The sequence below is a fragment of the Ranitomeya variabilis genome, chromosome 5, assembly GCF_051348905.1.
Source record: "Ranitomeya variabilis isolate aRanVar5 chromosome 5, aRanVar5.hap1, whole genome shotgun sequence".
Lineage (NCBI taxonomy): Eukaryota > Metazoa > Chordata > Amphibia > Anura > Dendrobatidae > Ranitomeya > Ranitomeya variabilis.
In genome coordinates, this window is record NC_135236.1 from 510,785,827 (window position 1) to 510,797,960 (window position 12,134).

The 12,134-nt window shown below is 41.0% G+C and overlaps 1 protein-coding gene across 4 annotated transcripts in view; it reads right to left on the reverse strand.

Moving 5' to 3' along the window:
* Positions 1-12,134, reverse strand: part of PPARGC1B (PPARG coactivator 1 beta) — a 101,720-nt gene that overhangs the window by 22,507 nt on the left and 67,079 nt on the right. For all 4 annotated transcript variants that reach the window (XM_077265747.1, XM_077265748.1, XM_077265749.1 and 1 more), the window contains exons 2-3: positions 5,238-5,405; positions 2,002-2,196 (exon numbers count right to left, since the gene is read on the reverse strand). In XM_077265747.1, the coding sequence (XP_077121862.1) occupies positions 2,002-2,196; positions 5,238-5,405 (363 nt within the window). The remainder of the gene's footprint in view (positions 1-2,001; positions 2,197-5,237; positions 5,406-12,134) is intronic.

Sequence of the window (12,134 nt, forward strand, 5' to 3'; positions counted from 1 at the left end):
CACTTTATGCTTCCCTCTGCCGAAAAGCTTTTTTGGAGATGTAACTTTCATTCTCCAGCAGGACTTGGCACCTGTCCACACTGCCAAAAGTACCAATACCTGGTTTAAAAATAACAGCACTGTGCTTGATTGGCCAGCAAACTCTTCTGACCTTAACCCCATAGAGAATCTATGGGGTATTTTCCAGAGGAAGATGAGAGACACCAGATCCAACAATGCAGATGAGCTGAATGCTGCTATCAAAGCCACCTGGGCTTCCATAACACCTCAGCAGTGCCACAGGCACCATACCACGCAGCATTGATGCAGTAATTGATGCCAAAGTTGCCCCGACCAAGTATTGAGTGCATTTACTGAAAATACATTTCAAGTAGGCCAACATTTGGGATTTTAAAATCATTTTTTAAGCTGGTGTTATAAAGTATTCTAATTTACTGAGATAATGATTTTGGGTTTTCATTGGCTGTAAGCCATAATCATCAACATTAACAGAAATAAGCACTTGGAATAGATCACCCAAAATCATTATCTCAGTAAATAAGAATACTTTATAACACCAGCTTAAAAAATGATTTTAAAATCCCAAATGTTGGCCTACTTGAAATGTATTTTCAGTAAATGCACTCAATACTTGGTCGGGGCAACTTTGGCATCAATTACTGCATCAATGCTGCGTGGTATGGTGCCTGTGGCACTGCTGAGGTGTTATGGAAGCCCAGGTGGCTTTGATAGCAGCATTCAGCTCATCTGCATTGTTGGATCTGGTGTCTCTCATCTTCCTCTGGACAATACCCCATAGATTCTCTATGGGGTTAAGGTCAGAAGAGTTTGCTGGCCAATCAAGCAGAGTGCTGTTATTTTTAAACCAGGTATTGGCACTTTTGGCAGTGTGGACAGGTGCCAAGTCCTGCTGGAGAATGAAATTTACATCTCCAAAAAAGCTTTTCGGCAGAGGGAAGCATAAAGTGATCTACAATTTCCTGGTAGATAGCTGCGCTGACTTTGGTTTTGATAAAACACAGTGGACGTACACCAGCAGATGACATGGCTGCCAAAACCATTAGTGATTGTGGAAACATCACACTAGACCTCAAGTAGCTTGGATTGTGGTCTCTCCGCTCTTCCTCCAAACTCTGGAGACTTTGATTTCCAAATAAAATGCAAAATTTACTTTCCTTCTGGAGTGTGTCAATGACTGCCTAATGGACGTCTGTCAAGTCAGCAGTCTTCCCCATGATTGTGGAGCCTATTGAAAGAGACTAAGGTATATTTTTAACGCTTAGGAAGCCTTTGCAGGTGATTTTTGTTAATTATTCTAATTTACTGAGATAATGACTTTTGGGTTTTCATTGGCTGTAAGCCATAATCATCAACATTAACAGAAAAAAACACTTGAAATAGATCACTCTGTTTGTAATGACTCTATATAAAATATGAAATTCACTTTTTGTATTGAAGAACTGAAATAAATTAACTTTTTGATGATATTCTAATTTTGTGAGAAGAACCTGTAACTATTAATTATAGTCAATAATGCAGCCTCTTTAATATTACCTAGAGACACAACCGCAATGATTATATGGGGAGAATTTAATATAAAACCATAATAAACAAATCTGGCTCTCATAGTTTTAGGAGCTGGTTACAGCTTTGTAGTAATATTACATGGAACTGGACAATTGAAACTTCTGTGTTTATCGCCAAATTACATTATCCCCTGCAAATAAAACATCATGTCATACATATAATTCCAGCAGCCAGTTCTAGGGTATTGTAAGACTGTCCCATGTGCGTGAACATGTGAACTGCCCCTTAAAAAGAAATTATCTAGGTCCTGGATACTAGTAAGAACATATTACACAAACAACATATGGATGAGTTTTGTATATTTTTAAAGCCTTAAATGAAAAAATTCAGACCTTTGGTGCCTATCATACCCATGCAGGCGGCTATTCAGGGCCTCATCCATTTCCACTTTAAACAGTAGGAAGTGATTCTTACTATAGACAGCTCATCTTCAGTTTCTAGACCCTTAGGGAACTCAGCTGGGCGGCTGGGTTTTGGCGAAAGGGCAGGTGCGGGGTAGATGTCCCCATCTTCAGAGGATATGAAGGCTGAGAAGTTGATATCATCTTCCTGAAAATCATCTAGTGTCTGTGTGAGGGCCGCCAGTAAGGCCTCATTTTCTCCATCCATCTGAAAAGAGAAAAAGTGGCATTAATATTTAGCACTATGTATGGTATATATACAGTATATTTATGTCCGATTTATTAGAGGAGTTCTGCTCATCACAGTTATATAATAGTATAGCAAAACTAAAATGGATGTGATATGGATGGCTTAATTACAGGATGTCACATTTTGAAGCCCATCTATAAAAACCCCCCAAAGAGGAATGATCTTTTGGTGAGGTATGTAACAGATCTATTATGAACCGAGATGGTTGTGGTACAGTTTGTCAGATCTACTCTTTTAATCTCCACATTATAATGCAAAAAGCAGAATGCAGCTAATCAAATGTTCTAATTTCCAGCATGTATTATCCAGCTTCATTAATGTCATTTCACTAGTCATACACCCAATTACCATATAATGTCTACAGCCAAAGACTCATCACGAAAAAAACAGATTCTCCGTGTTCTCGAGAGAAGAGTAAGCCACTGCCTTTCACATCTCTTATCTTTCTTGAGAGCAAAGGATCTAGCTTGTTAAAATGAATATGCCCAGTCCTTCTTTTATCTGACATCCGCCATATTAGTTGGGTTAGCCAGTTCTGACAAGTTTTGCAGACTCAGCCCGAGTTTGTCCAATGTGTGGCCACCTTAAGTGTATGAACAAGAGGGAAGGAGTTTCTCTGGCAAGTTGGTGGGTATTAACTTACATCAAGCTAAACCAAGCCATGCCCTTTAGCCAAAATTAGCCTTTCAAGTAAAAATGCAGATAAAGATACTAAGGCTCAGATTCATCATGACTGATGTTTTGTACACTAGTCTTGATTGAGTGTGCCGGAATAAGATACCCCAAATTCATTAAAAGGCATGTACATCTTTTAGATGCTGTGCTAAGGAACATAAATGTATGATAGCCAGTGATGAATTTGTCAGGTGTACTTGGCCAGGCCCCATCCCAACCGAGCTCTGCTCAGTTCTCAAAAAAGTGTATGGAGCTGTCCTAAGGTGTGGTCAGGAGAGACAAATATCTGCCATGTATGTGTATGACAGAACATGTGGTCAGGAGAGACAGTTATCTGCCATGTGTATGTGTATGACGGAAGGGGTGGTCAGGAGAGACAGTTATCTGCCATGTGTATGTGTATGATGGAAGGGGTGGTCAGGAGAGGCAAATATCTGCCATGTATTCTTATGAAGTAAGGTATGGTCGGGAGAGATAGCTGTCTGGCATGTATATGTATGAGGGAAGGGTTGTTCTGGAGAGACAGCTGTCTGGCATGTATGCGTATGATGGAAGGAGTGGTCAGGAGAGGCAGATATCTGCTATGTATGTGTATGAGGGAAAGTGTGGTCAGGAGAGGCAGATATCTGCTATGTATGTGTATGAGGGAAGGTGTGGTCAGGAAAGGCAGATATCTACCATGTATGTGTATGAGGAAAGGTGTGGCCAGGAGAGATAACTATCTGGCATGATGCTTATAAAGTAAGGTATGGTCGGGAGAGACAGCTGTCTGGTATGTATGTGTATGAGGTAAGATGTAGTCGGGAGAGACCGCCATCTGGCATGTATGCCAAGAGGTAAGGGGTGGTCGTCAGAACAGTTATCTGACATGTATGTGTATAAGGGAAGGGATGGTCGGGAGAGATAGCTATCTGGCATGTCTGTGTATGAGGGAAGGGTTGTTCTGGAGGGACAGCTATCTGGCATGTATGCGTATGAGGGAAGGGTTGGTTGGGAGAGACAGCCATCTGGCATACATGCCTATGAGGGAAGGGGTGGTAGAGAGACACAGCTATTTGGCACGTATGGTCAGCTTTAACACAAATTTCCTCTTGTTCTACGAATTCTTAATATTGTTCCATAATTCTAATATGAACCTCAAGGTGATTATGCACATTGCTCTCCGCTTCTAATTTGTTATGGTTATATTCTTGTTCTGACTATTTCCCAATGTTAACGGGTTATATTCACTAGAAAGACAATTTATAAAGTAAGAGTAAATATACACGTCACTCATGTTTAGAGTCGGCTACACACTATGGTTAGATCACCTTAATAATGATAAAATCAATATCTACAATGCACACTGCAGGATTTATTCCTAAAAAGGGACGTCTGACCTACAGCAACAGATTTATAGGTTGTCGGTATGAGACATTTTGTCATACAGTGTATTAGCTCATGAAAAATGGGGACTGAAAACTGCTGTGAAACAAGCAGTGCACTTATATTTTATGTGGACTTTCAGACCGTTTCACGTTTATGTCTCCCAGTACCCAGATGAGTGCTCTAAAGCAGAGCCTGGGTTTATTGAGAGATCGAGATGGAATTGATTTGTTTATTCCACAAAGAGGAAAAGCTTTCCACTTCTTCGGCAATTTCGTTTCAAACTCTAAGCCATTTCCAGAGTTTGATGCTTGCGTTTTCTGTAACCTGCTGGTAACCTAGCTCCCAAATCCCCTTAGTCTTCTTACAGACTTTGCTGCAGTCTCCGAGACATCAGAGGTGTTTAAACCCAAACTCCCAAACAGGCTGTACGGTGCATTTAACAGATCCTCAGAGAGTCTAAATCCATGCTGACAAATGAGAACCTTAAATTTAGGTGGAAAATTCATTCAATAGTCCTCAGCGTAATCCAAACCTGATGATGGAAACAAACTAATTGGTTGGGAGGAAAATACCATAATAGAAAAAGAAAGGATGTACTTATGCTATACTTTGTAACGATTGCTCCCGATCACTGGTCCATGTAAACATAGCAGTGATCAGCTGAAGAAGGAGCCTAAAAATCTCCCAATACGGGATGTGTTACATCGTATTAACGATTGTTTATCCCCAGAGATGCATGGAGCCTTAATTGAGCGCCCATTGTTCACTGGCCAGCATAAACCTGCTTAAGATAAGGATCCTCGTGAAGGGAGTAACACCGATCCGCCCAGTAGCCTCTTGGTGTTCCCATAACCAGTCAATCTATGTCTATATTTAAGTATTAGTAGCTGTATGGACCATATATCTTTCCAATGAGCTATTTAAAATAAGCGGATATGTAAAGAGTCAGTATTCACCTGAAATAGCTCGGAGTCATCGGTGCTGTACTGGCTGGACTCATTCTCCGACTGATCATTACACCACTGTAACTCATTAAAGCAGCTGTTAGTGTCAAAATCACTGGCATCCAACTGGGACAGATCGATCTCGGGGAAGTCCAGCGACAGAGACTCCTCACCAGGCTCCTAAAAGAGAAGCAAAAGACACATGATGATAAGCAAAATGACTCGCACTACAGGGCATAAGGAAAATCCCATTATTGACAGCACAAATGAATAGCTTTGGAGGCCTCCGACATCTAGCACAGAAAAAAATATATGTTCCAAAAGTCAAGACTGCACTTTCAAAGCATAAATGACCTGATAAGTAAGGGGGCTAACATATTACTCCATACCACTGGGAGTGCAAAACATGCATTTTGCCAATCCAGAGAAAAAGTGGACAGAGCTGCAGATCCTAAAAAAGAAAAGCAAGCTGGGCACACTTTCCAATGTAAACCTGATCACACACATTAAATGGCTGACCCATCAATTTTGGTGGGATACTGAGAGCAGACCATGTCATGTGAATGGGGGTGCCTCCCCATTCTCCAATGGCTGAACCTAGGGTTCCCATGTATTTGGGAATTAGGTTGGGAGGGATAGCAGTCTTAACTGTATGATCAGTTTCAAGCGACCCTGCATGCTGGCACTTAGGGGCATTATACAGTTTGTCATGTGTCATCACTCTACCGGATGCTTTTTTTGCCTCCCACTGTCTCTTCCGCTGAGACTAGGCTTCCGGTCCTCCTGCATCCAATATCGCAGTGGCATAGGTAGCAATGGGAAGTATAAACCATGCCTCCCCTGCATAGCAAAGGCAGGAGAGGCAAGGTTAAGACTTACCTCTGCTCTCCCCAATGCACAATACATATGAGGACTACAGTTGAGCAAATTTTTCAAAATTCGGTTCCGATTACGATTGGCAGCGAATATTGTTTTTGCAATATTCGTGGAACATAGCCGTATGTCATTGGAGTCAATGGGAGTAGAAATTACCGAATATGTTCGGAACCAATCATCAAACAAATTCGACACAAATAGGGTAGCAATATGGCACCAATATGTTAAATTCATATCCGTCAACCAAATTGGAATATATTCATTCAATTCTAATGGTGACTATAGGTGATAAATGTATAGTCATTTTTAAGTGTTATGGCAGACGATCCCTTTAACACTCTCCAATACCAAATTCTGCAGTAGCCTGGGCATCAAAGGCTCCTATTGCATTCATACGCATTTAGCTATTATGAGTTGCCAGACTGGGAACATTGTATGCTATCTATTCCCAGCATTAAAATAGAAAACTATTCCCAACACTGGAAGACCATTCTGTGACATATCAAATTGCACATAACCTAACAGCATTTCACTAGATGACCACTAAGGAAACCTAATGCTAGCCACAGATACACAGATAATTTAACTTGTAGAATAGTGATGAGCGAACATGCTCAGATAATGTGTTGTCCGAGCCTGTTCGGGCATTATCCGAGTATCTTGGGCGTGCTCGGATAATATGTTCAAGTCCCCACGGCTGCATGATTCGCGGCTGTTAGCAGCAACACATACGTGGGATTGCCTGTTTGGTAGGCAATCACCCCATGTGTTGTGGCTGTCTAACAGCCGCAAATCACGCGGCCGTCTTTATAAATGTCTGCCTCTATTTTAGTCCTATTTACAGAATCCCTCTCCACGAGATAATGTGTGATAGATTAATGGTCTGTGCTTGATGCAAAGCCTATTTTTTTAGTAGGCTAATGTGCAACACTTTACACCCAGCAATACGATCTTGGTTTCATTCACGTTCCCATCTCTTGCTAAAACTGTACATTTTAAACGAATTTGTGCCAAGATAAGAAAACAAATTTGATTTCAGCAAAGCTAAGAAAAAAAAATGACATTGAAAATCAATTGAAATTAGGTTTGTCCTTTCACATTAGATAGAAAATACAGGGCTTATGAGGCGTAGTATTAAAAATCGATTCAACTCAATATTCAGATGAACAATCCCAACAGATGTTTTAAGAGCTCAGTCATTAGTGTGATTAAAGATTTGTTTGGCTGGGCAGCGTGCGGAGTGCTTGTTCGGATTATACAAGCCTACCTGTGCAAGAAGAACACCAAGAGCAATTCAAAGTGTTCCCATCTGCGAAATAACTAAAATATTCAGAATATTAATGATCATCACCGAAGGGGAACATAGCAAACCTTTAGAGGCAACCCATCTGTTCCTTCTTGCTTTATTAAAGTGCACATTAGGGTGAATTGAAATACTGCAATCTAGTCAGCCCTGTATAGGATATTCTTACTGGCACCGGATTTCATATACTTGGGATGAACAAAACTTAAGATGTTATGGACTTAGATTTTCTCAACTCTCTTGGAAACTATCCCTGCAGATGAAGTCTTGGATGGTTTAACCCCTTCATGACCTTGGGATTTTCCGTTTTTTCCGTGTTCGTTTTTCGCTCCCCTCCTTCCCAGAGCCATAACTTTTTTATTTTTCCGTCAATTTGGCCATGTGAGGGCTTATTTTTTGTGAAACAAGTTGTACTTTTGAACAACATCATTGGTTTTAGCATGTCGTGTACTAGAAAACGGGAAAAAAATTCCAAGTGCGGTGAAATTGCAAAAAAAGTGCAGTCCCACACTTGTTTTTTGTTTGGCTTTTTTGCTAGGTTCACTAAATGCTAAAACTGACCTGCCTTTATGATTCTCCAGGTCAGTATGAGTTCATAGACACCTAACATGACTAGGTTATTTTTTATCTAAGTGGTAAAAAAAAATTCCAAACTTTGCTAAAAAAAAAAAAAAATTGCGCCATTTTCTGATACCCGTAGCGTCTCCATTTTTTATGATCTGGGGTTGGTTTAGGGCTTATTTTTTGCGTGCTGAGCTGGCATTTTTAATGATACCATTTTGATGCAGATACATTCTTTTGATCGCCCGTTATTGCATTTTAATGCAATGTCGCGGCGACCAAAAAAACGTAATTCTGGCGTTTCAAATATTTTTCTAGCTACGCTGTTTAGTGATCAGGTTAATGCTTTTTTTTTATTGATAGATCGGCCGATTCTGAACGCGGCGATACCAAATATGTGCAGGTTTGATTTTTTTTTTATTGATTTATTTTGAATGGGGCGAAAGGGGGGTGATTTAAACTTTTATTTTTTTTTATTTTTTTAACATTGTTTTTTACTTTTTTTATTTACTTTTGCCATGCTTCAATAGCCTCCATGGCTGACATGTCCCGGCTTTGATGCGGTCTCACCGCCGGAGCCCTGCGTCAAAGTGGGGTATCTGACCTCGGACGTACTATCCCGTCTGAGGTCAGAAAGGGGTTAATTGATAACAGCAGCCATTTATTGGCAAACAGTACAAAAATTGTGTATAATTATAACATCCAGGTGACCTCAATGGGAGCTAAACCTTTTCAAAGAACAATTTCTCATCAATATGTAAAATCACCCTGAGTGGTGGGGTGGTCCGTAATGCCCCAAAAATCAAGCGTTATTCTGCCCTTCACAACTCATTCTAGCCAATGTCCCACAGCTCAGAGGCAGAAGATATTAAATGTGGGCCAAAACAGAAAGTTACTGTCTAGTGACAAGCCACCATATAAATTCTTGTCTTGTAGAGCCTAAAGGTTTATTAGGTCCCTCCTCAAAGTATATCAGAACCACAATTTCACTAACTCCAAGGACTACCCCCAACACCTCCCTACTGCTGTGACAATACTATACCACATATCTCCATGCTTAGCCAATTGACCCTCTTCCTAAACCTATTGTCTATCATTCGATGTCCATACCTTCCATCCCAGCTTATGGCTAACAATCAGTGGGTGACAGCGTCTATCTCCACAGATATGGTAAAATGTTCGTTCGACCCTTCTGATATCCAATTCCTTTACTTCTGCGCTTACTACCTCCCTAAAGAAACCAATATTTTGAAGATTTTTTGTCTTACTAGCTAATGTGACTCAAACCATAGCCTTGCAATGTAAAATGCTCAAAATTTTATTAACCGCAAATGCAAAAAAGTGATAATATTCAGGGAGGAATTAATATCTGCTTGGAGGCAAATATCTGTCGAAACAGTGTTGGCCATGTTGACATCCAAATGCTCTTATCCTACTCCATACCTGCAGTTAAGTAATGATGTGAGATCTAGACATAGAGCAAACATTTAGGCTTCAGTCACATCTCATTTTTACTACATGTTTGGAGCACATATCCATAAGCCGCCATGCGGCAGCCAATAAGAGTGTCCTTTTATCATGGCCTGGGTCGTTACATTGTGGTTTGTTTTTAAAAGATAACACTGCTAAAGATATATCATGATGGATAGATGGATGGATAGCATCTAGGTCAGGTCTCCAAAGATGATCTCACCAGCCTCATACTTGCCTATAAGGCTTTTGATTACGGGAAAGGAGACCCGTAGTCTGCACTCTGTGAACGTTGGATTTGTCAATTTGGTAACTTTTTATGGATCTGCCCATTTTACAAGGTGTAAAGGCTGCTGAATGTAGGGAACAATGGCACAAGTATACCCAACCTGAGCTGATGGCACATTTAGATCAACTAACCAATTTTATAGCATCTATAAAATGCTGGAATGATTAACGCAACTATATTAAAGAAAGCAGGACTGAGAAAGCTGCTAAATATCGACCAACGTACATCTCCAATATATTTCTAATGATTGTTTGGTGATGCAATGAAGCCGTTTACAAGTTTGGTTTGTCATTCAGAGCCATCCTTCTCATTCTCATTAAGATGCACTTGATGTTTGCCAGAAAGGGCCACTTCATTATGGGTAATCTAATAAAGTGAAGAGAGGCCTTTTCTTTATCTGACATGAAATCACAGCTTACTTCTGAAGATCGGATAATGGCCTTGTACATTTCCAGAGGTGTATGCTTCCAGCATCACCAAGCTTAATTTTTTTTAACCTAATCATTTCCACAGGACTATGACAGACGGGATGAATGGCAGCAGAGGTGTTAAAACAGGTTCCACTATTCACACAGCACAAAGAGGAGGCCCAAGCTCTGTCTTGTGTATCACATCTCGCTTCCCTCCCTCCTTGTGATGTGCGTAGGACTTAGCTCCATGCTCTGGGAACACAAGCTAAATATAGCTCTCTAATTACAGAAAGCAGCTGGTACCTAGAGTGCCTGTTTCCGCTACACTCTCACTGTCTGTTTGCATTACGTAAAGCGGGAGGTAACTGAGACGTTTTCGGGAGTAACTTGCCCAAATAGGCAGCATCCCCACACAAATATTGAAAATGACTCACATATTTTACTTGGTAAGATTAATGAAAAGCAAAAAGTGTGAAGAAATGTACTTATGGCGTCTCACATTTAGAGGGAAGGACTATTTATCTATCAATTAAAAGGTACTTGACATCTGATTCATGCTGCCCGACCTTTGCACAACATACAACACACTGAGGTGTTACAGAGAAAGAATACTTTGAAAAGTTGACCAAGGCTCCGATTCAACAAAGTGCGTACACCAGAAAAATGGCATAAAACGCTTTGAAAAATCTGAAGTTGCGCAAAAATTTAGCAACCACTGGCATTTTCAGTCAGTCCCAGCTCACTCCGTCAAAGCGTGTGGATCAAGGATGGAAAGGGAGCATCAAAATCATGACCGAATGTGGTGTAGGTTATGCTATAAATCTTACTCTAGGCCCTCAACTGGGGTAAGATTACTGGTGAAGTAAAATGCGCCAGATTCATTAAGTGATCTGTGCTTCTTAGTCAAGGAGCACTGTGAAGTAAGGGGCACCTGATTTATTAAGACTGATGTGTACAACGCCAGTCTTAAATGAATCAGGCATAAGAGTCTCAGATGACTAGGCTGAAGTTGGTCACGGAAGCTTCTCCACTCCCACATTCAACAGAATGATAGAACATGAATGTTCACACAAACGGAGAGACCTGTCAGTCTAGTGGAGCAGGTTGGAGAGAAGCCACCGGCGACCTGCTTTGGACTAGTCAACAAAGAGGCATAGTCTTTGGCCGGCTATTCAAATTATGCTTTCTCTGATATGCCACAGTGTTTCAGAATAAAATATACTGAAATAGCAGGGTTGTTCTCGGATTTATGCTGTCCATGGTTCGGGCAGCATGAATAAGATGACACGTTCTCATTTAAGGAAATATTGTTTACTATTGATTGATGGCCCAGATTGATTGAGACAGCAGAATAAAACATTTTAGCCCTAGTTATGCACATACTATGACTATGACAGAATAGTAGCTACATCATAGCAAAAATGGCTGCCATACCTTAGCTATTCTCTAGACCCAAGTATAAAAGGGATGAAGAAAATCCAAAAATCTAAGTGAAAGAACAATGCATGTTCTCTGAACAGTCAAACTTTGATTAATGAGCAAAAATATACTTTCTAGTTAAAGGGATAGTCCAAAACTATTAGGGTACTGTCACACAGTACCATTTTGATCGCTACGACGGCACGATCCGTGACGTCGCAGCGATCGTATGAATATCGCTCCAGCGTCGTAGACTGCGGTCACACGTTGCAATCACGGCGCTGGAGCGATGCCGAAGTCCCCGGTAACCAGGGTAAACATCGGGTAACTAAGCGCAGGGCCGCGCTTAGTAACCCGATGTTTACCGTGGTTACCAGCGTAAACGTAAAAAAAACAAACAGTACATACTTACATTCCGGTGTCTGTCCCCGGCGTTCTGCTTCTCTCCACTGTGTAAGCGCCATAGCCGGAAAGCACAGCGGTGACGTCAGACGTCACCGCTGTGCTCGCTTTCCGGCCGGCAGACGCTCACACAGTGGAGAGAAGCTGAGACGCTGGAGGACAGACACCGGAATGTAAGT